Below are 25357 nucleotides of genomic sequence, written 5' to 3' on the forward strand. Positions count from 1 at the left end.
AACATGGTTTGGTTGGGCATCAGCTGACAATAGCTGTTTTTACTTATTTAAAATAAAAAGGGCAGACACGCACGCATACAGTGAACCATCAGGAAACTGCAAGTCATGCAATAGCCAGGCTATGTGCCAGTCTTATCTGATCTTCATCGTTCTAATCCTCTCTCCCCTCTTCTCCCCATGTTGCATCATGTTTATATGATGAGCTCTTCAGACTTTCATTTCCTGTGAGTTTGTGTAGCACCTCTAGGCGTTACTGCAATACAGATACCAGAGTTATTTAGCTTGTAAGCTGTTGGGGGCAGGGACCATCTTTTTGTTCTGTGTTTGTACATGTGCCTAGCATGATGGGATCCTGGTCCGTTACTGGGGCTCTTAGGCATTCTGACAATACAAAAATAAATACTAAAACAAAGAGTTGGGGATAAAGCCCTAGAGTCTTGAGTCATAGTCTGTTGCTCATGCTATTAAGGCATTATGGTGCACATGTACCAGTAAGGTAATCCAAACTGTCAGAGCGATTTATATGGAACAAACATTATCTTTAATAACCTGTGCGGGAAATAGCCAATGCAATTTTGACCAAAGGCCATGCTTTAGAAACAGGCTGTGAAGGAAAAGACAAAGACAGGACAAAGGGAGAAGAACAGCAGATGTGTTAAAGTGGAAAGTAAACAGGTGGATTAATATCTGAAACAGTAACAGGAAAGAAACACTAAGGATTAGGGAAACCGATGTGAAATACGTCATAGTTCTATTAAGAAAGAATTTAAAATAGAATAAGCAATAAACTGATAAAATGAGTGTAACAAAATAGGGTAAAAGCTTATGGAAGGGAAGCGAGTGTGATACCTCTACATTTCTAAGCTGCACTTATCACTGCAGGGCCGGATTCACAGTAATCCCTTATGTGCAGCAGAAGATAGAAGGATGACTGTTGTGGTCCTTATACGCCCATGTCCTTGTGTCCCTAATAAAAAACTAGAAAGTGGAACAGGAGGACGGACTAGAGGGAAGCTATAACCCAGGAGAGTTTCTCCCTCATATCTGACTAGTTTGAGAATGAACTGCTGGATCCCAGTGGACCCCAGATGACTGTAGGCAGCTGCTAATGAAAGGGCCTGAAAAGAAAAGGCAGTATCTATAGGATAAGGCTACCAAGGGACATGTTCTTTATTTCTCCCTCAGGCTGAGTGAATCTGATAAGTAGCTCCTGGAAGTAAAGCCTCATACACTGTGGGCCACATCGTCAGCAGCTGTGAATCAGCAGAGCTCCAGGGCAGTCAATGGAGCTATGTCAATTTACGCCAGCTGAGAGTCTAGCCTGTACAGTCTTTTGTTTATTGTTTGTTTTATTTGAATAGCTGATCCGCAGGCATGTGATGGTTTAAGGTCAGAATTTGAACACTTGGGTTTGGTATTGTTGATCTATAATCAGATCCCTCTCTAAGAATAAGGTATTCTTTCTCTTCTCTGCTGACATGTGAGTGGGGATTAGAACTAGGCCCACCATATTTAACCAGGTTAGCTATTTCAGCGAGTGTTTGAACAAACTCCAACGAGAACTCTAACGATTACCAGGCTGAGCACTATCCTATCCTACATGCTGAGGTACTGAGAGCTGATTAGTGTAATTTGTAGCTTTCTCCCCTCTTTGAACTTTGTTCAGACACAAAACCTGGCAGTTTGGGTAAGTACAGCCTGTGATTTTTCACATAGAACTCTTTCTGAATAGTTACTTGGAGGAAAAAATAATCTGGAGTATTCACCACCTTGGCCAGGGAAAGAATAACAGTCCCTCCCAGGGCCATAGCCCCTTGGAACGTCTCATAGCACTTTCACTTTGAAGTGTAGCGTCAAAAATATGAACCAAGGTCCAGATTTTCAAAAGTGCTTAGCAGCCACACACATTCTCAAAATCATTTGGCTCTCATTTAGGCACTGGAACAAATGGCCAGATTTTTAAAAGTGCTTACAGAGTTGAATGCTTTTGAAAATCTGGCCCTAAATGTGCCAATGTGAGCTTTTGAAAATCTAGCCCTTACTTAGGTGCCTAAATGGGAGCTGTCTTGAAAATCTGGTCCAAATGTGGGGTTCTGAAAATTTGACCCAAAATTACTTTTATTTCTGAAAAGATTCAAGCTCCTTTGCTGTGCAATAGCCATCTCCATTACCTGAGCCCTCTCCACAAACCATCACAGAAGGGCAGACCCTCTACGATCAAAGAATGACCTTCTCTCTCTCTCTCACTCACTCACACACACATTTCTCTATATCATCAATCACCCTAGTATCTAAGTACCTTCCCTAAGGAGAATCTTCTGCTGGACTTCAGAAAATTTAATGTTACAGTTACCTCATCCACATCCATAGGAGGGAACATGATGCCATCATGCATGATTTCCCCCCATTTGACAATTGCTTATGAGACAGAAAAACCCTTCTCATTGCCACTGTAGATAAAAAGTGACATGGTGTTCGCCTGGGCCTCAGCTGATTATTTTGTCAAGGTTCATCTACATAATGGGTGAGGAGAACTCGTAGGTCAGTACCCTATCACTTATCTTACACTCAATCATATAGCCTTTTGCTGAATTATGATGTGTCCCAGCTTTTGAGAAGTTATAAGAGTTTGAAGTCTTTGGACCATGTTCTCTCATTTTAGGATACAAGTAATTCTTATTGTGCCCAGTCCTCAGCTGGTGTTCATTAGTATAGCTCCACTAATGTTATTTTTTAAATTCTCATGATTTTTAAATCCAGCGTCTTGATTTTGTGGGCCTTCTTCGCAATGTCTGTCTGTTTGGGGTTGGCAATATTTGGTTTTGTATGGGGAAGTTTCACTCCTAAGACCCACATCCAGTAAATTGTATGAAAATGGATTTCCTGCAGGAGAATATAGAACCTTCTTCAAGGAATCTTAGTGATTCATCCACTGGCCTTCATCCAACAAGGGCTGAGTGCCCACAACTGTTATTGAAGCCCGTGACAGTTATAGGAGTTCAGCCCTTCGCAGGACCAGGCCCTAGAGGTTTAGAATGCTAAGCACTAGCAGTCCTGTGGCTTTCATCCTCTTCCCCCTTGGCAATTATTTGTGCTGCTTTTTTCTTCCAGTAGGCTGCTGAAAACAAGCGCATTGTTAAAATGATGCATATAACTATACTTCCTTTGTGTTTAGTGTGCATTCCAAAAGAACTCTTTTCATCTTATTGAAGTCCACATGGCAAAGCAGCATCCGTCCCCTTTTTCATTACCAGTTGTTTAATATGATAATTAAATCTCAAAGAACACATCTAATCACATCCCGAGCTATTTGAAATGCCTGACAACCTGCAGAAAGGACCTATCAAAGCACAACTTTACCTTTCTTGAATTTAAAACTGATTTAAGCATTTTATTCTTGTTTAAATCATACTCATTCTTTTTTATACGTAGCTTGTAAATAAGGATAACAAATTTGGGAATAATTCTGTTTGGATTTGATACCTCAAGATCTAATTAATTTAAATTTATAAGACAGAAATACTTCACAAAGGAGGAAGGTTTGAAGTTTTCATCACCTTTATATCATGGGATAAATTTCTGGACTAACCTGCATCTTGGATAACGCAACTGGAGCCAGCAATATTGTGGTTTACTTTTACCACCTAACTTGGCCCACAGTATTATTTAAAAAATGTTAAGTGGCAATAGTGTGAAAGATTAAAGTGCATCAATCCCTCTTTACTTTTGTTTAACAGGGAAATAAGTACTCTTCAGGTTTGAATCAGTGAAATTTTACGCTACTCACGCTAAATAATCAGTCCTAATGTCAGATGACTAAGAAAAATGACTTGTTTAAAATAACTCACAATAAAATACTTTGTTAAAGGCCAGGGGTGAACTTTTCAAAAAGTCTCCTAAGTCTCATTTTCAAATTTGATTTTGGGGCAGATTTTTAAAGGTATATGGAACTTAAAAATGTTTATAGATGCCTAGTGGGATTTTGAAAATCACACTATATGACTTCTGCACCTGTAGGTGTCTAAATGCCTTTTAAAAATCTGGCCTATAGTCACTTAAGAGCAGAAGTCTCATTGACTTTCAGATTTACAAAGATATTTAGGTTCTTAAAGATGCTGCTTGATATAGGGTGGGTTACCAAAATTCCTAAGGTTGAGAAGTTACATCCCATTGAAGTCTGCTTTGGTGTTTATGAAAATCCCACAAGGTGTCTATCTGCATCTTTAGATGCCTAAATACCTTTGTAAATCTGGCCTGTGGAACTTCTGAAAAACTTAGAATCCTAAATCATGTAGGGGCTTTTGACAGTGTTACTCAGGATCGTTTATTCCTGCATTTCTTTATTCTTTGAGTTAACTTTTATTAATATTTATGCAAAATATAAAATCTTATGTGGAATAGAATTTTCTTTTCCTTTCATTTGTTTTTAACTTTAATTTAAGACAAGTGTTGACTTGTTCTTTAAGTACATATTCCAATTATACTCTAACCAGTAGCTAATCAATAAGAAATGGCACTGCTTCCTAGCCTTCTGCTTCCATAATATTTTGTATAAATGAATCATTTGCTTATATAATAAGCATATTCATCATACACATTTCAATAGATACACTTATCATTCTTCTTTTTGTTGTCAAAGATCTTATGATTTCGAGTTGATTAACTGAACTGTTAGGAAGAGACACCTTTTCAGAACTGAGAGGGATCACTGCAGAGGAAACTTGGAACCTCCACATTTCAAGTGTTTTTAGTGATTAAGTATACAGTATTAGAGCATCCCTTTGTCCTTCTGGTCGAGAAGAAAAACTGTGGGGTAGGACTCCTGGGTTTTGTTCCTAGCTCTGCTACTGACTTGTTATGTTTCTTTGAACAAGTCACTTAAACTCTTTTTGCCCGCCTTTATTCCTCAGTAAAATAATTCTCTCTCACACAATGATGTTCTGAGAGTTAACTAATATATTTAAAATAGGATGATAATTTTAAGAGCTGAGAAATGATTTCACCTTAGTTCCTTCTTTCATGCTGGTGTTGAATCACAGCCATTTTGTAGGAATTAATGGCTTGATTTTCAGAGGTGCTTAGCATGTGCATACCCACTTATGTTCAGCACCTATGAAAATCAGATGCTATATCCTTAGCTCATAAAATGGAGAGGAAAATTAACAAGGCTTAATATGTTTTATGCAAAGCTTGCTATTGTAGCTGTATGCTTAAAGGAAAATGAATGTTCATTAGTTCTCATTAGGAAAGCATCTGTGAATTACTCTTGTTTTGAAATAAGCCTGTTGTTATGGTTACAGATTATATAACACACAAAATGGTCAGCTTCTAGCATCTTTCTTTGAAACATTACTGCTTTCTTACATATTTCATCTCCTTCTGATCTGTGGAATGTTCACCTTGTAATAATTCCCTAAAACCATTTTAGCAGAGAAAATGATTGACTAGAAGATTTTCTACTCAGAGATGGATCTGAACCAGATCCAAACACCTCCCAACTTCAGGGAGGTTCAAAACCATCTTTTCTGTAGTGGGCACACACACAAAATATGATAAATCACTTGCTAGGGAGCTGTATGGCTCCCAGCATTGTTACAATAATGACAGAGGAGCCATTCACTCATTCAAATCTAATCCAGGGTTGGTGCCAGTTAATGAAAGTCACAATTGGACAGCTGTTTGATGGCCAATGTGAGAAATTAATGTATTGGTCTCAGTCTAGTCCCTGGTGGACATGTTTCCACGTCATAAAATTACCACCATAACTATAATCAATAAGCTTTGTCAGTGTCTCAGCAGAGAGACTAAGGATTGAACAATTTTGGAAAATGAGCTCCTCTTTCACCCCTAGAAAGAGATCAGAACTGAGGCATATTACTGTGGACAGGTTAAAGAAGATTGCACTGGGGCTACTTGTGGTGTACCTAATAAATAGTTTCCAGGGCTGTAAATTCCCATGCTTTTCTTATGAGCATTTGTCTGACCACAGTAGAAACTGCCTTCAAAGAGCAGGAGCAAAGCCTAGTGGTTAAAGCAGCAGACTGGAGATCAGGAGCCCGACTATGTCACAGACTTGTTTGACTTTGAGCAAGTTAATTAGACTCTCTCATTCATTTTCCCATTTTGTGAAATACACGGTATACATATGCATGCATGCACTGACAGCCACACACAGAGTTAGGAGAATAGGTGCACATATGTATGATTTTTCTGCACTACACAAAAATGAGTGAACAGCGAGTGAAGTTATGATGATGATGATGTCTTGTGATCATTACTATGAACTGGAGTTACAGGAACAGACATTAAAAGCAGAATAGCCGTCTAAGTGAGCATATGTAATTTGCAATGTTGTAGAATAATAATAATTAATAATGAGCCTGACTCAGTCCTGGAGGATTTGTCTAGTTTATACCACTGTACTGTCATTGGTTTCAGTGGAACTATGTCTACATAAAACTGGTGTAATGCATGGCTGAATCAGGCCTCAGAATTATATTGCTGCTAGGTAGTATTCTTTACTGTTCAGGTATATACTAATACACTACAGCTATATTACTTCCTGCAGTGATTCTGCTGACTTTCACAAGTTGAGCAAGACCTGGCCTTGGATGGATGATGTCCCCAAAATAATAGATGCTATAGAAAGTAGTGTTAATGAATCAGTAGGTGACACTCTTTCCTCTGAGTCAGTATTGAACCAGCACCCCAGTGTGCTGTTAGGAGGGGACTGTGTTGCAGGAGATGGAAAGTTTAAATTAGGTCTTTGCTGCTTGTGGTTAGTGATTACACAGCACTACTTTGCAAAAGCACAGTCATTAGCTCTCCTGTCCTAATCAAACTGCAGCTGAAACCATAGAATCACAGAAGCGAGAGATGGAAAAGACCTACGAGATTATCCCGTCCATCTCCCTGCTGATTCCAGATTCTCTCCCCTACTCTGCATTTCCTCAGATTTTCTTGCTTTTCCAGTCCACCAGTTTGTCAATCTATCTACTACTACAACACCCACCCTCTTCTGTAGGCACCTTTACAGTGCTGTGAAAATGGATATTAATTAATCATAATAAAACCATAAATTGATTAATTGTATTCTGCCAAAGACTGGAAGTGGTAGGAACAGATTCTTCTGCTATTTCTGAGTTTTTAAAAGGACGTACAAGTGTACAAGTGTAACCAAAGGCCAGTAGTCTTGTATATTACCATTTCAGTATTTATTTATCAGTATTGGTGCCATTGCCTACCCTGATAAAGCATTTTCCCCCTTGGCGGAATATTTACTTTTTAGGACTATCTGTTTTCAGAGATTTCAGTGTATTATAAGTAATAATCAGCAAATCATAAAAGATTCAGTTTAGATAAGTTTAGATGTTTATCTGAACAACGCAAAACCCTTGAACTGGGCTACAAGTCTCATAAGAGCTTGCTTTTTGTTATATTTTTATACTTCTGATTATGGAAATTGGGGGAAATAATTGTCATCTAATTTTTTTTCTATCATCAAAAATTATTTGTGTGTTTTTTCTACTTTGTATTATTATTATTATTATTTTATGCAAACGTGTTCTCCTTTTCCTACATTACGGTGTGCTTGTTAAGTTTATGACATTTTTGAAACACGAAACAGAATTTGAACAAATATATCTCACATAGGCTTGCCTTGGACTTTTCATTCTGTGTGGGAAGAGGACTGTTGGGTTGTTGGGTTTTTTTTTTAAATCCATTTAAAAAACTGGGAAGAACTGCCTTTTTTTGTTTTAAAAGATAATATAACTTTAAGTTCATATTTTGGGGGGCATTTGAAAATCTAGGCATTCAAATTGTATAGGGAGATCTTGGCGAATCAGCAGAAAACCTGGACCACTACTGATAACTGGAATATCGATTATCACGCTTATTGCCAAAAGCAGCTAAATCAGTAGGTTTTAGCAGACCGCTGCAACAGCCATTGCATATCTAAGCAAGAAACCAGAAAGGGAAGGCCTTAAACTCAACTGAATTAAGGCCCATTAATTCTGAATGAGAGTGTCCACACAGGGGTTTAATACAGTTTAACTAAATATGGCTAAATATGATTTTACCAGTTATACCAAGATTTTAGATTTTAAGGGCAAACTCCCAGAAAAGGATAGAGCCACTTCCAGGCCTTCATTGACAAGGGCAGATTGGTGGCCAGAACTTCCTTTCAGGCCATGGTGGATGCTGTAGACCCAGGAGTCCAGAGGAATATCTACAGCCATTGTTATGAGGCAAGACTCTTGTTACAATCCTCAGGTTTCCCTAGCAAGGTGCAGAGTACTATCCAGGATTGGGCCTTTGATATGATCAGTCTGTTCCATAAGAAGACAAAAAAATCTCTACATTCACTCAAAGGTTTGAGGACAACTCTTTGCTCTCTGGATATCTTTCCCCTCGCCTCCAAGACAAAACATCACAAACAGAGGTACGGGTGAGACCACCTCCTCAGTCCTTTTATTATCAACATAAACAGGAACTATCACATGAAAGACAGAGGATTTATAGGTCTAGGAACACAGCCCCTGCAACATCCACTGCCATATCTCAGTCTAACCTTCAGTCAAAGAGTTTCTTTTTGGAGACTGCCTTACTCATCTTGCCTGCAAGTGAAGGGTCCTAACTAGCAACAAATGGGTATTGGAAGTTGTTCACGGAGGCTATCTAATCAAGTTTCTGGCAACTCCTACCCACAAACCCCCTTCCTAGTTTCTTTTCAGAGACCACTCTCACAAGGAGCTTCTCCAGGAAAGTGGACTCCCTTCTCCTCCAGTGAGCCATAGAAAGGGTTCCACCTCAGCATCAAAGGGAGATTTCTTGATTCCCTGAAAGAAAGGGGAGGGAGGCCATTCTCAACCTATGTTGACTAAACATATTCATCCGAAAGCTAAAATTCCACATGATCTCTTTGGCATCAATAATTTCCTCCCTAGCAGCACATTGAGGCTGGGTTCCTCACATGATCTGAAGAGTAAATGTGTTTGTTCTTGGCCTACACAATCCAGCCAGCATGAGATGCTGTCAGATAATAAACTTACAAACATAGTACTTCTATACAGAAACTTAGCTCTTAATAATCAGCAGTAGAGAAAAACAGATCTTTTCATAAGGGTTAGCATAGAACCAAAAAAAAATCTGTTTTAAAGACACCTGCATAAAACCTGTCATAGTTTTTTCCCATTGAAAGTAAACCATTTCTCTGAAGTCACTCTTTGATGTTTTAACTGACCCATTGTCCTATTTCAGCATTATAACAGTTGCTGGGTATCTTTGTCAAGAGACAGAAACTGATGGATTAAAAACTATACAAAAATACAACTAAATTGGTATCAACCAATAGAACTGCAACCATTATACAACTAAACAGATATGCCAAATATTCCTAAACAGTCACCCATTCATGTGGTGAATAGTACAGATTAGTGTCATTTTCTTTCCAACTTAGGTGCTTTTATGACCCCAGTACTATGGTTTCTGAGTGCCGCATACTCTTTTAATGTATTTATTAGAGCTGTCAAGCGATTTAAAAAAATTAATCGCAGTTTTAATTGCACTGTTAAACAGTGCTATTAAACTCCTTTTACTGAGCTAGGTGGGCTCCCTTCAGCTGAGCGAGCCCTTGTTTGCAAGGGAGGGTGGATTTTACCTTAGGGACTCTGCATGTGCCAGGGGAGGAGAGGCTGGTGCAGAGTAGCAGAGCTTGCCAGGCCCCTGTTCTCTATGGGGTACCCCCTGGAGCGAGGGGCCAGCTGGGAGGCATTGGGGCATGGAGCCAAGGAGGGTGGAGGTTGGTCACAGGAGTGAGTGGCTGGCTGGGGCAATGGGACATGCTGCAGGAGGCTGTCAGTCCCAGGAGCGAGTGGCTGGCCGGGGCAATGTGGCATGGCATGGGAGGGTCGGTCCCGGGAGCAAGTGACTGGCAGGGAACAATAGGGTATGGCATGGTGGGGAGGAGGGCTGTCAGTCCTGCGAGTGAGTGGCTGGCCGGAGGCAATGGGGCATGGCGTGGGGCAGGGGGTTGGTCCTGGGGGCAAGTGGCCAGCTGGGAACAATGGGTTATGGCATGGGGGGGAGGACTGTCACTCCTGGGAACGAGTGGCTGGCCGGAGGCAATGGGGCACGGCGCGGGGCAGGGGGTTGGTCCTGGGGGCAAGTGGCCAGCTGGGAACAATGGGTTATGGCATGGGGGGGAGGACTGTCAGTCCTGGGAACGAGTGGCTGGCCGGAGGCAGTGGGGCATGGCGTGGGGCAGGGGGTTGGTCCTGGGGGCAAGTGGCCAGCTGGGAACAACGGGGTATGGCATGGGGGGAGGACTGTCACTCCTGGGAACGAGTGGCTGGCCGGAGGCAATGGGGCATGGCGCGGGGCAGGGGGTTGGTCCTGGGGGCAAGTGGCCAGCTGGGAACAATGGGGTATGGCATGGGGGGAGGACTGTCACTCCTGGGAACGAGTGGCTGGCCGGAGGCAATGGGGCACGGCGCGGGGCGGGGGGGTTGGTCCTGGGGGCAAGTGGCCAGCTGGGAACAACGGGGTATGGCATGGGGCGGGGAAGAAAGGATATTGGTCCTGGGAGCAAGTGGCCAGCTAGGGGCAATGGATCACGGTGCGGAGAGGTCAGGATCCTTACCTCTCCGCCGGAGCCGGGATGAGAACCAATTCTTGTCTCTTCCAGCTCTCCAGTGGTGGCTTGGGTTACTGCGCCTGACTGGACACTGTCAGGTCCCTTGGCAGGTGATGCCTGCCTCTCCATTGCGATTAACATGTTAATTGTGTTTTCAGTTAATTGTAGGCATTAACTGCGATTAAGTGACAGCTCTAGTATTCATCTTCACAACATGCCTGTGAAGTAGGGAATTGCTAGTATCCACATTTTTACAGCTGGAGAACTGAGATACACAGAGATTAAGTGACTTGCCCAGGGTCAAACAAATGGCTGTGGTGGAGCTGGTAAGTTTCAAACTTATTTATTAAAAAGAGCTACAAATAAAACACAATTTAAAAAGAAGTCTTCCAAATTCATATTGCAGCACAGCCTATACATGAAAAGAAAATCTTGGCTTCCATTACACTGTCTGCATCTTGAAGCTCCCCCCCCACCAAAATAAATAAATAAATAAATCAAGATGATGTCATTGGACTGTAGAATAATTTTCAGAGGGAAGCCCCATTATTTATTTTGAGTCTGGATAAAGAGCTAAACCACAAGGATTTAGCAAGATTAAAACATGAACGGTCCTTTATATGGGTAACAAGAACATCCAGAGCTGTTATAATTAGAGCTAAGAAACCATTTGGAAGGGATATGAAGCCTCATGTTTCAGAACTTAACCCAATCGCTAACTATAAGAGATCAGGATAAAATCTTAATTTAGGAGGCAGATTATCGCACATCTGCAGAAAATTAAAACTAGATTAGATGCCTCAGATCGCTGCAATGTCTCAAAAGCTGTTGTTGGGCCATGAGGAAATAGGCAATCAAACTGTACTCCTTAACTTAGTACAGGAATCAGCATTTTATACCCAGAAGAAGCAATTGATGACTGACTCGTTCGTTGGGTTTCTTGTTTCTTTATTTACCCAGACTTGTTCTGTTTTCAAGCTTCTATTGCTTGAGAATAAGGTTGTTTAAACATAATGTTATTTTAATAGTGGATTTTCATAAATAGTAGGGACACATAAATCAGATACCAAAGAAACTGCAATTATAACACAAACCTGTTGTAACAAGATTTCCTGCCACTCTTGCAGATGCAAGATTTGAAAACTTGGATGAGCACCCAAACTGTTGGGCACATCTTTAGAGCTGCCATCAATTTTTGCATCACAAATTATTCATAAATGTATTATCTATGAAGTGTTTAATATTAGTTGATTGGAGAGCACTCACAGATTTGTTGTGGAACTGCTTTATCCACAAAAATAAAATGGCAAAAATTGACACAGGAGGCTGTAATGATAGTCTAGGAAGCGTTAACACAGCAGTCCCATCTTCAAATAGATCTCTTTTGCGTGACTCTTCCCTTTGGGGCTGCTTCATGAGAATTGAAATCTGTTAATGGCCCTTGTTGAGAAGAGGATATTTTCTTGGTATAAATTCAGCTGTGATTATATTTTTTGATAGCTCCTAATTTGAGATGCAACAAGCACACAGGAGAACAGAACCAAAGTGCAAAGATTCATGAAGAGATGAGTACATTTTCAGCTGCAGGTACTAAGGGGAGGTTTGAGCCTAATAGAGGTAAAGCACTTTGCCCAAAAGAGAGGAGACCAGAAACCTGACGAATCACATTAAATCAAATTTATTTAAATAAATTAAATAAAAATCTTCCAACTGGTTCCAGGAAGATGTAATCCTGAGAGGATCCCAATTATAAGAAGTAGTTGACAAGCAGGAAGAAAAATCTGAAAAGTTCTCATGAAGGAAAACTCAGACTGCTTTTGCTGTCTTCCCAGGATTTATCCTATTAAACGGACAACAGCATTATATTGATTCCCAGGAGTGTTATAAATTAGCTGTTCATCATCTCACTCACGCATTTGTAGCACCACTAATTCTTAAAAACTTTTAAACCCAGCTTTTCTCCCTCTCTCCGTCCATAACCTCTAATACAGTTTTACTCGATGTATCCCATTGGGTTTATAACTAAACTGTTCACTTTAATGACCAGCAAAGACTCTGATAAAATTCTTTCTCTTCAAATATTGAATGTAATGAGTTTCTTTAAATGAGTGCTGTCTAGGCCTAATCTTGTGTAGGGGCATAAGAGTTTCCACAATGGAACACACAAATGATCCGTCTAGTCTAGTATTCTTCCTAGTATGATATCTGCCCTATATCAGAGGAAAGCAAAATAAATAGCTATTGTACTTGGATGGTACTGCAGTGCTGTACCACAGGGATGTATTTATTCCTGACCCCATGTAGTGAGCCTCTTACGCCCAGAAACATGAAGATTAACAGCCATTGTAAATGCTGTCCTAGCTGTTTTAACTTTATCCTCCATTTTAGAGCCTTATCCTGCAAAATACTGAATGTGTCCTATGAACTGCTGAGTGCCCACAATTTCCATTGAAGACAAAAGGTGCATAAATGTTTACTACCACCTACAAGAGATTAGAAACAGCACATCCTAAGATACTGCATTCATTTGCCATTCACCTTTCACTTTGACAGTATGTTCATTGGTACCTCTGTTCTATTTTCTGATTAACATTATTCAGCTCATTTGTGTGGTTGTATTGTGTGTGGTGTGTTATTTCTGGTTTGGTTTTGCCTGCTTGTATTACTCAAGGATGTATGTTGAGAAATTCCATGTTTATCCTTCTTATTACCTACCTCCCCCACATACATCCCCAGTGGGCCCATTCTTATTTCCATTGACATCAATGGCAGCAAGTAAGTTCCTTTCCATTTCTCCTTTTTCATGTATGTATGGCCGATGGGTGCATCTGTCCAGAGTCCATTTGAAGAAAAGGACAAGCATTCGATACACACCCAAAAATATCTTGCCTAAAGACAATATACACATAAATAAGCCAGATACTATTAATCGGAAGATACCACACAAGTGTCAGTGAACATAGTATTAGAGCAGAAGTTAATTAGTAAGTACATGTAATATTGAGGATGCAGTTTCTAATTTATTTTAAATGGTAATAGTAATCTAATGCACCTTTTGTTACAATCATTCTTTCTACCTTAATAAACCACTTGCATTAATGCAAAGAATATCCTATTTTAACTGCCTTCCCTGGATGATTGGCATTAACGTGCACCATTTTGGTATATATCTGAGAGTTAATTACTGTATCTGCAGAGAGAAGGAAGTTATTCCAATTTAGTCTAGTGTATTTAGCCAAGAAACTGTATGGAAAGCTATCAGAGTGGTAGCCATGTTAGTCTGTATCAGCAATCTGTTTATAATCATGTATTCTTACTTACCCTATCATGGACTACACTGCTGATCAGAAATTGGCTATTGATCAAGATTAACACAAACTATACATTCTGGTCATTAGACTTTATGAAGTTCAGACACACATTATTTGTCAGGGTCAGGATAGACATTTTCCTGGCCTGGTTTACAGCATTTCAGAATATTGTATAGTAAATTGTTTACTTCTGCAGCTCTCATTTTGAGAAGCTACAGAAGCAGCAACAAGTCTCTCTCTTTAATCAATAATCAGGGATTTTTGCCCCAGCAATCCCATAAAAATTATACTTGTTTTAATGCCTCACTCTGGTAGACTGTACATAGACGAGGCTTTCTCTTTAGGCAATAGGAAAGCATTTCTGTGTATTTAGACCGTTATTAAATAATGCAGCTGGCATATATTTGAACAGCCTGCTATTTGGTGTTTTGGGATCACAGAGGGTTTTGTGCAAATCTTCTACCTTTTGTGCTTCTGAGTTTAGCTTTGAACTGTAACCATTCAGATTTGCCTGGTTTCCATCTGAAACTATAATGGCTCAGATTTGCTTGAAACTCAGCCTGAGTTTTGCCTGCAATTAACAGGAGAGGTATTTAGATACAAGGATTTAAGTTGTAATGGAACTGGAAACCAAGTGCCTTCACTTGCTTATGGGTTTCATTAAGTAATGCACAGCTCTAGAAAATATTGATATTGACCTAATGTAGTTTAGTGTAGTGTGATCAGTGCATGGTAATTGTCATGCAGTACTTGTTAATGGAAACTGTGCCAACTAAATCCCTGTCTATCATACTGAATTATCACCCCTGCTGTAAAGGCTCAAATATGGTGACAGTAAACCATAATACATGCCCCTTAGAGTGTAGAATAAGCATAGCCACAGCACCAGTTATGTGCTATGTGAGACAGTTTGGTCCAGTGGAGCGGGCCCTAAACTGAGCATTAAGAACCCTGAATTCTGTTCCTAGTACAGGACCTACATCCCCTCCAACAATTTGTGTATTTAATCTGTAAGCTGTTTAGGTTGTAGAATCTCTTACATGTTTACACAATGGGGCCCTGATCTCAGGAGGGACCTCCAGGCACAATTGTAATGGGTCAGCCTCCTCTGTTGGGCCAACTTTGATGAGCTGTAACTCTTGGGGGGAGGGATAGCTCAGTGATTTGAGCATTGGCCTGCTAAACCCAGAGTTGTGAGTTCAATCCTTGAAGGGGCCACTTAGGGATCTTGGGCAAAATCAGTACTTGGCCCTGCTAGTGAAGGCAGGGGGCTGCACTCAATGACCTTTCAAGGTCCCTTCCAGTTCTAGGAGATAGGATATCTCCATTATTCCTTCTCTGACCCCTCTAGAAGCAGAGTATCTGGAGTGGTGTTAACCTTGAGTAGTCCTTTCCTCAGGAAGACACAAGGATTGCCATTATGGTGAGGCTCCTTGTGCTGTGTCTCTCTAAGTCTATATTTGCAAACTGCACACATTACATGTTATTAGCATGTTAATCTGTTTTGCTAGAAATGTTAAAATCAAAGCTTAACTCCGTGCTATACATCTTATTCCAAATATAACTTTTTTAGATAGAAAAATATTGATGTAAAATTGGGCATTGCAAATATTGATATATGTACATTGAGTGATAGTGAATAGTAAATTAGATACGACATTGCAGTGCTGTGGGGGGCACAAGAGAGTCTTTGTGCAGTTGCATCATGTCAAAGAGTAAGGCGGGAGGTAACAGTCACTTTCTTTATGAGGCATTGATAACTATGTACTGTACCTCATTAATTGCTGGCATCCTGGGCGCTGTAGGCAAATTGGAGGGCACACAAAGTACAGCAGAACCTCACAGTTATGAACACCTGAGGAATTAGAGGTTGTTTGTAACTGAAATGTTCATAACTCTAAACAAAATGTTATGGCTGTTCTTTCAAAAGTAGAACTCAACATTGACTTAATACAGCTTTGAAACTTTACTATGCAGAAGAAAAATGCTGCTTTTAACCATCTTAATTTAAAAGAAACAAGCACAGAAACAATTCCCTTACCTTGTCAAATCTTTTTTTTTAAATCAGAGGGGTAGCCGTGTTAGTCTGTATGCACAAAAACACCGAGTGGTCCAGTAGCACCTTAAAGACTAACAGGTTTATTTGGGCATAAGCTTTCATGGGTAAAAAAAGCCCATGCATCTGAAGAAGGGTTTTTTACCCACGAAAGCTTATGCCCAAATAAATCTGTCGGTCTGTAAGGTACCACCGGACTCCTTGATGTCTTTTTTTTTAAACTTTCCCTTTATATCTTTTAGTAGTTTACATATCACACTGTACTATACTGTACACTATTTGCCTATTTTTTTTGTCTCTGCTGCCTGATTAGTTATTTCTGATTCCAAATGAAGTGTGTGGTTGACTAGTCAGTTCATAACGCTGGTGTTTGTAACACTGAGTTTCTTCTTCTAGTAGCAGCTCCATCTATGAATGAGAAAATAACAGCACTCTTCGGCAGTTCTTCATTAACACAAAAACCGTTTTCTTTACTACTGTAAGGTCCAAATGAAAAAAAATAAGATGTAATTCTTATAATTATTTCTCCAGTGTTAAAAATTATTAGAAAGAACTTGATTTGTCAAAACTAGTTTTATGATTTAGGTTTTGCACTAAATAGTCTGTATGAAATATTAATGCTTGGGAGCAGTTTGAATTCAGCAGATGAGGTATTACTGCTTAGTTGGAAACTTGGACTCTTTCTTTATTAGGATGATCGGCTTGGTCCCTTTCTTCATTTTGACCCTTTTAGAGTTGACGCACTAATGGACTGTAGTCTCTTTGTATTCACTTGTGGACATCTAAGACCAGGTCATCATTCCCTCAAATGTATTTGTTACGATGATTGACACTTGTTTTCAGAACCTTTCTTTTCTGAGCTTTATGGATGGATGGTGAGCAGTTTGCTGTTGATAGTCATATTTAGGCTGGAATTTTCCAAGCACTAAGCACTGGTCTAAATGTGCTTCTACTGAAATGAATGGGAGTGTAACCCATGACCTCAGTGGTAGCAGAGGTAGGCCAGAGCTGATTGCTTTTGAAAATCCCCACCCTCAGAATTAAAGCTGTGTTGATTAGTTGTGAATGGACACAAGTGTTCCTGCTCTGATTGCAAGAGTCTATTGTATTCTTTCTAATAAGGAAGATGGTTTGAAAAAGTGACTGAGGGTTAAAATATCTTGAGGAGAGGTGCCAGATCAGATTTCCTTTTTGGGCCAGATCTTGCAGTGATGACATTCCTAAAAAAACTAGGATTCTTATAGGATTTACTGGGTTGGTGGAGATTTTAATTGTCTTTTGTCAGTCACTCAAATTGAAAATATGTGGTCAAATCCTTGTCTGACTCCTTTAGTTGTCTCTGTGCCAGGTTCTAGCAATGGGTTTTGATAAACCTTTCCTCCCATTATGTAAGCATAGATTCTAGGACTAGAGAGGTATTGAGTCCAGTTCCCTGCCCTCATGGCAGGACCAAATACTGTCTAGACCATCCCTGATAGACATTTATCTAAACTACTCTTAAATATCTCCAGAGACGGAGACACCACAACCTCCCTAGGCAATTTATTCCAGTGTTTACCCACCCTGACAGTTAGGAACTTTTTCCTAATGTCCAACCTAAACCTCCCTTGCTGCAGTTTAAGCCCATGGCTTCTTCTTGTATCCTTAGAGGCTAAGGTGAACAAGTTTTCTCCCTCTTCCTTATGACACCCTTTTAGATACTTGAAAACGGCTATCATGTCCCCTCTGAGTGTTCTCTTTCCAAACTAAACAAACCCAATTCTTTCAGCCTTCCTTCATAGGTCATGTTCTCAAGACCTTTAATCATTCTTGTTGCTCTTCTCTGGACCCTCTCCAATTTCTCCACATCTTTCTTGAAATGCGGTGCTCAGAACTGGACACAATACTCCAGCTGAGGCCTGACCAGCGCAGAGTAGAGCGGAAGAATGACTTCTCGTGCCTTGCTCACAACACACCTGTTAATGCATCCCAGAAACATGTTTGCTTTTTTTGCAACAGCATCACACTGTTGACTCATATTTAGCTTGTGGTCCACTATAACCCCTAGATCCCTTTCTGCCGTACTCCTTCCTAGAGAGTCTCTTCCCATTCTGTATGTGTGAAACTGATTGTTCCTAAGTGGAGCACTTTGCATTTGTCTTTGTTAAACTTCATCCTGTTTACCTCAGACCATTTCTCCAATTTGTCCAGATCATTTTGAATTATGACCCTATCCTCCAAAGCAGTTGCAATCCCTCCCAGTATGGTATCATCTGCAAACTTAATAAGCGTACTTTCTATGCCAATATCTAAGTCGTTGATGAAGATATTGAACAGAGCTGTTCCCAAAACAGACCGCTGCGGAACCCCACTTCTTATACCTTTCCAGCAGGATTGGGAGCCATTAATAACTACTCTCTGAGTATGGTTATCCAGCCAGTTATGCACCCACCTTATAGTAGCCCCATCTAAGTTGTATTTGCCTAGTTTATTGATAAGAATATCAAGCGAGACCGTATCAAATGCCTTACTAAAGTCTAGATATACCACATCCACTGCTTCTCCCTTATCCACAAGACTCGTTATCCTATCAAAGAAAGCTATCAGATTGGTTTGACATGATTTGTTCTTTACAAATCCATGCTGGCTATTCCCTATCACCTTACCACCTTCCAAGTGTTTGCAGATGATTTCCTTAACTACTTGCTCCATTATCTTCCCTGGCACAGAAGTTAAACTAACTGGTCTGTAGTTTCTTGGGTTGTTTTTATTTCTCTTTTTATAGATGGGCACTATATTTGCCCTTTTCCAGTCTTCTGGAGTCTCTCCGGTCTCTCATGATTTTCCAAAGATAATAGCTAGAGGCTCAGATACCTCCTCTATTAGCGCCTTGAGTATTCTAGGATGCATTTCATCAGGCCCTGGTGACTTGTAGGCGTCTAACTTTTCTAAGTGATTTTTAACTTGTTTTTTTTTATTTTATCTTCTCAACCTACCCCCTTCCCATTAGCATTCACTATGTTAGGCATTCCTTCAGACTTCTCGGTGAAGACCGAAACAAAGAAGTCATTAAGCATCTCTGCCATTTCCAAGTTTCCTGTTACTGTTTCTCCCTCCTCACTGAGCAGTGGGCCTACCCTGTCCTTGGTCTTCCTCTTGCTTTTAAAGTATTGATAAAAAATCTTCTTGTTTCCCTTTATTCCTGTAGCTAGTTTGAGCTCATTTTGTGCCTTTGCCTTTCTAATCTTGCCCCTGCATTCCTGTGTTGTTTGCCTATATTCATCCTTTGTAATCTGTCCTATTTTCCATTTTTTATATGATTCCTTTTTATTTTTTAGATCATGCAAGATCTCATGGTTAAGCTAAGGTGGTCTTTTGCCACATTTTCTATCTTTCCAACCCAGCAGAATAGCTTGCTTTTGGGCCTTTAGTAGTGTCCTTTTGAAAAACTGCCAACTCTCCTCAGTTGTTTTTCCGCCTCAGTTTTGATTCCCGTGGGACCTTACCTATCAGCTCTCGGAGCTTATCAAAATCCACCTTCTTGAAATCCGTTGTCTCTATTTTGCTGTACTCCCTTCTACCCTTTCTTAGAATTGTGAACTCTATGATTTCATGATCACTTTCGCCCTAGCTGCCTTCTACTTTCAAATTCTCAACGAGTTCCTCCCTATTTGTTAAAATCAAGTCTAGAACAGCTTCCCCCCAGTAGATTTTTCAACCTTCTGAAATCAAAAGTTGTCTGCAATGCAGTCCAAGAACTTATTGGATGGTCTGTGCCTCGCTGTGTTATTTTCCCAACATATATATGGATAGTTGAAGTCCCTCATCACCACCAAATCTTGGGCTTTGGATGATTTTGTTAGTTGTTTGAAAAAAGCCTCATCCACCTCTTCCACCTGGTTAGGTAGCCTGTAGTAGACTCCTAGCATGACATCACCCTTGTCAAGATCTGTTTCTTGAGTGGTAACAGCTAATTTAAACCCCATCATTTTATATGCATGGTGGGATTATGTTTTCCAATTTGCATTACATTGCATTTATCAACATTGAATTTCATCTGCCATTTTGTTGCCCAATCACCCAGTTTTGTGAGATCCCTTTGTAACTCTTCGCAGTCTGCTTTGGACTTAATTATCCTGAGTAATTTTGTATCATCTGCAAATGTTGCCACCTCACTGTTTACCCCTTTTCCCAGATCATTTATGAATATGTTGAACAACACTGGCCCAGTACAGATCTCTGGGAGACACCACTATTTATGTCTCTCCATTCTGAAAACTGACCATTTATTTCTAATTCTATTTACCACTTCACAACATACACTAAAAATGGAAATAGTGTGAAGCACTAGCTATCGGAAATGAAAGTGGGGAGCGAGTGTAGTGCTTGCCCTGTGGTACAGTGCCATATGTTACAACTTCATATGCTAAACAGCTAGAGAAATGACATTGTTTATTGAATTGTGTCCTCCATCACACAGCATATATTGGTTAGGCAGCAAAATGAAATGAACAGTAAGATATATGTGTGATACCCACTGACGCTGAGCTTAGTTTTTAATGAAAATATAATACAGTATTTAATCCTAACAGACTATCATAGTTGTTCAATAACTGTATAGTGCTTTATAGCAAAAGGCAAAAACTGTAACTTAGTGGATCAATGATATATAACGGCATTAAAGTTTATTTTTCCTACACAGTGTAGTAGAACCAAAATTTATAAGGTACCGTGTAAACACTTAAACTAATCACAATAGAGCCCTGTGAAATTTCTGCTGCCTTCTGTCTATGGGCCCAATCCTGCTACAACAGTAACCAGTGGGAATCTTTCCATTTGATTTGTGCCAGTATGAGAGCAGAACTGGTTCAATTACTGATATTCTAAGTTCTCCAGTGCTGTACTGAAGTGACTGTATACTACTGTCCCCATTGGGTACGTGTGTGTGTGTGTGTGTGTGTGTGTGTGTGTGTGTGTGTGTGTGTGCGCGCAACAGGTTTTGCAATCAGTCATGATCTGGTATGAGAGAAACCACTGTAGCTGCTTCGAAATTTTCCAATAGAATGATTTTCCAATGGATAGTGCCATTTCCACAAAATCAACATTTTCCTCAGGAATATTGAAATGAAAGCTCCAGCTTTCCAGCTTCTTGGCAGTTCACCTGGAGGACTGACTGGGAAACCAGGATCCCATGGCTTCCAGGTTGCACCTCAGCCCCTCTGGCGGGCTTCAAAGCTCACCAGCCTAGCCTGCCCCATGTTCCATCGGCTACTCAAAGAACTGGGTGGCTAGCTCCTCAGCTGAGTAGCTCCCATGGTTGCCCTGCTCCTGAGCTGGTTGCCTCCTCAGGCAGCTGGCTCCTGAGGAGCCAGGCAGACAGTCAGTAAGCTCAAAAATTCTGTTTTGGTTTGCCCCAAATGGTATTTTTCTGGAAGTTCCTTCCTGATTCATACAGAAAAAAAATCAAAATCTTTCACAGGAAGGGATTTCAATTTTCTGGCCAGCTCTAGAAACTATAGCTTGAGTATTACCAAAGTGGTGTCTGGTTATATATCATATTTAGGGTGCTAATAGCTTCACTATTTATAGGCAAGCATTGAAATAGCTGGTGAGTTCATAATTACATCTGCTACTATCCAGAAGGGGCATTATCATTTTATATCACTTCTAGAAGCGTAGCTTCCAGAAAGTTGTGCTTTTAAAAGTGATGAAACAATTCTACCCAGCCCCACAACTAAATTTCTGGGAGAGCCAATACAATGATTGAACTATATGTGACTTGTTTAAACCATCAAAATATCTGTGTTACTGTCAGCTTTATCTCATTTCTCCACTTCTCCTGGTGCGTATTCTTTAATTTAATGTCAAATCCAATACTACTGCTGGCGGTCAACTATTTTAATTTTGGTGATGCTAGTCAGTTCAGACTGGAGATCTATTATTGCCTTTATTATCATACTGATTTTAAATAAAAGCTATTATCCAGTTTCTGTTTACATTGTGTATCCACAGTTTGGCCTGTGCTGAAAATTATTTGGTTTTGAAACAGTAGCTATTAATAGTAAATGTCTGTAATAATCAATATCTCCCTCCATCTAAAATCCACTGGAAAACATTTCCATAGTTACAAGTTATAGAGATGCGGATTGCAAAATCTTTTGCTGAAAATTCTACATAGCAAACAATAAAAAATTAGCATAGAGAACTATGCTGATAAGAGCACTTTGATTTCATTTCCCAGTTGTTCTACTACTACATTTTATATAAATAACAATTAGCATCTGAGTTGTTTTAAGTCACTTGAAAAATACAATCTGTTGTATTCATACATTTTTTTAAAAGATAGATCCTTCCAAGTCTGTCTAGTTATAATCTGTTTTTAATGAGGAATAACATCTTATTAAACAGAAGACAAGATAATTGGTTTCTTCCCCTTATTATCCAAAGAGAGAGAGCGCACAAGGATCAGTATATTTGAGAGATGCATAGGAATATCTCTCAGTAATTTCAGTAATCTGGTAATTATTTCTGGGTCATCTGTTATATCTTAATTGTGGCTACCCATTACAGTAAGAACAAGAGAATCAGCAAGTAGAGTCATATTTCTTTAACAAATACTTTTCTTTATTTTTCCTTGTCTATACAGTCATTCCCAGCACAGCACTGCAACGCGTCCACCCACAATGAGCTTACAACGAACCATTTCTCTGGAAGGGTAAGGCTGTTCTCTGTCTCTTGAGCTGCTTAATATGGAAGCTGGGTTTCTCTCTCTCTCTCTCTCTCTGTCTCTGTCTCTGTCTCTGTCTCTCTCTCTCCAACTATACACTGACATTTACCAGATTGAAGGGGAAAAAAACTCTCTGACTCAGTACTAATACCAGATGAAATACACAAATTCTTCATGTTGGAAGGTATGGCACTCCCCTTCTGTGACCTCCAGGAGGGATCTACTGTTAAATGGGGTTTAGATTGCAAGAACAAACCTACTGTGCATTTTTGGAATTTGTTCATGGTGGAGCAGAAGGTTGATGGATGCCTTTCCCTCTCAGCCACCCAAACTCAGTCAACAGGACTTTAAGGGAGGCAACATGGGGTTTTATTGCAGATCCCTTGGCCCAGTCACTGGTGCAAATATCCCCAATAGCATTAAAATGCTTCCTTTTCCCATGGTGGCTGAGATTTATGGCTGCAGGGGAACCAGCTAGGTGGAGTGTCGAGGCTGTTGGAACCAGGCGCCAATGTGTAAATGCAAATAGCGTTGCTGTGGTGGGCAAAGGTCTTCTGTAGCTTTCCTGAAATCCTTGAAGCTCTTGGAGGTTCTGCAGAAAAAATTAACATTAAGAAAAGAATTGGTGAAAGCACTGATATGCAACAGAAAAGTACAATTGTGTGGTGGTTTTACTGAGGAGCTTTGAACCCATCAAGCTGGAGTGGATACGACAGTGGCAGTATCCACTTCCCAAAGTGTAAGTTGACAAGAACGTTTCTGAGTTCCCTGCATGCATATTTTAATTATTATTATTATTGATAATCATGTTTATCACAGTAGTGCCTAGTGACCAAGATCTGGGGCCCTTTGTGGTAGGCATTGTACAGACACAGAGTAGCAGACAGTCCTTGTCTTGATAAAATAATCTCATAGACAAGACAAAAACAGAGTAAACAATGTGATGGCAACAAATAGCACATTAGCTCTAAGGGGTTTATTTGTTTTGGTTTATTGGCAGGTGAGATATGGTGTAGTTATCAGGGATTGTTGGGGGTTGGTTTACATTTTTGTGTGTGGTCCATTTGATGTTTTCTCTCATTGCTTTGTTTTTACCAGAGTGCTATAGAGATTAATTTGAACTCCATTGCTGCAGTGAAAAATTGCATAGAAGAAAAAGCTCATTCATTTATTTTAAAATTCAGTGAAGCTTAATTAAAGACCTTGTGACTTACTAAATATAGCGAGCATCAAGTTCAGTATTTCTGATGGACATATCCTAATTAACACTCAGGACACTTAATCTGTCATGGAAGTAATCTGAGTGCCATCACTTGAGTTCACTTTACATGTAAAAACAGAAAAATATTTCACACTAATCATGGAAATTCTTACTGATGTCTGATTCTAATCCATGTTAGCCATATTACTGTATGGGTGAGTTTCTTTCAGTGTAGCAAATTATGCCCAAAACTGAATACACTAATTCTAGAGATAGAACAAGAGCTATTTGATATAGAAAAATTATCCGATGCTTGTGTGTCTGTGAGTGATTTTAATTGTAAAAATGCAAATCTGCATATACAGATGGCTAAATTTTCACAAAACTAATGGGGGGGAAGATGATTCATCCACAACCAAAGTCACCTGCTTTCATGTCTTTAATAATATCAGGACAACTGACAGTTGTATGGAGTGCTTGGATTTTGGTTGCACTGGCTTCTTTCAGAGGGCTAGTATTAATTTTAGTTTTGATTCTCCCCTCTGATTCATTGTGTGTAAAATTCCATTACTGCAAAAAAGGCCTAGAGCAAAAAAGTATAACATGACCCAATAAGCAAGCAATGCCTGTCCTTTTTTTTTCTTTTCTTTTTACTTTCAGAATTGAGTCGATGTCAGACTATCAGAGCTAGGAAAACGTCCTCCTCTTGTTCTCCCATTCACTAACACTTCCTTCCCCATACCATGCATACCAAATCTAAATTTATTTTGGATTTAGATACAAAACAATGCTCTAATTGGTGTTGGGTTGGGGGAAGACTCCTTGATACTAGGCCCTGGGCTGGATCAAGGTCATCTGGGACCCTACATACAACAGGATACAGAGTTTGCAGTAGCTTCACCCCACAATTAGAGTGACAGTGGCTGAGCCCCTCCCAGAGAGGTGGAGGTAGCAGAATGGACCTCCCTTTTCCTTTCCAAGCTTTTTGTATGGCTGATACAGCGGAATTTGCAATTGGCTGAAAGTTCATGCAGATAGACTGATACTAATTTCCAAACCACAACAATGAATATAAGAATGGCCCTACTGGGTCAGACCAAAGGTCCATCTAGCCCAGTATCCTGTCTTCCAACAGTGGCCAATGCCAGGTGCTTCACAGGGAATGAACAGAACAGATAATCATCAGTGATCCATCCCTTGTTCCCCATTCCCAGCTTCTGGCAAACAGAAGCTAGAGACACCATCCCTACTCATGCTGGCTAATAGCCATAGATGGATCTATCATCCATGAACTTATCTAGTTCTTTTCTGAACCCTGTTATAGTCTTGGCCTTCACAACATCCTCTGGCAAAGAGTTCCACAGGTTGACTGTGCAAATATGTAAAATATGAATGCGAGGAATAAACAGGAAGAACTGGAATTATTAGTACATAAGCTAAATCATGA

General features: G+C 39.9%; 1 protein-coding gene across 11 annotated transcripts in view; it reads left to right on the top strand.

The window, feature by feature from the left end:
* The window catches only part of DLG2 (discs large MAGUK scaffold protein 2), a 1465131-nt gene that overhangs the window by 1110346 nt on the left and 329428 nt on the right, over positions 1-25357 (top strand). For all 11 annotated transcript variants that reach the window (XM_045020521.1, XM_045020529.1, XM_045020530.1 and 8 more), the window contains one exon: positions 22629-22697. In XM_045020521.1, the coding sequence (XP_044876456.1) occupies positions 22629-22697 (69 nt within the window). The remainder of the gene's footprint in view (positions 1-22628; positions 22698-25357) is intronic.

This window comes from Mauremys mutica, chromosome 1 (genome assembly GCF_020497125.1).
Source record: "Mauremys mutica isolate MM-2020 ecotype Southern chromosome 1, ASM2049712v1, whole genome shotgun sequence".
In the NCBI taxonomy this organism is placed as follows: domain Eukaryota; kingdom Metazoa; phylum Chordata; order Testudines; family Geoemydidae; genus Mauremys; species Mauremys mutica.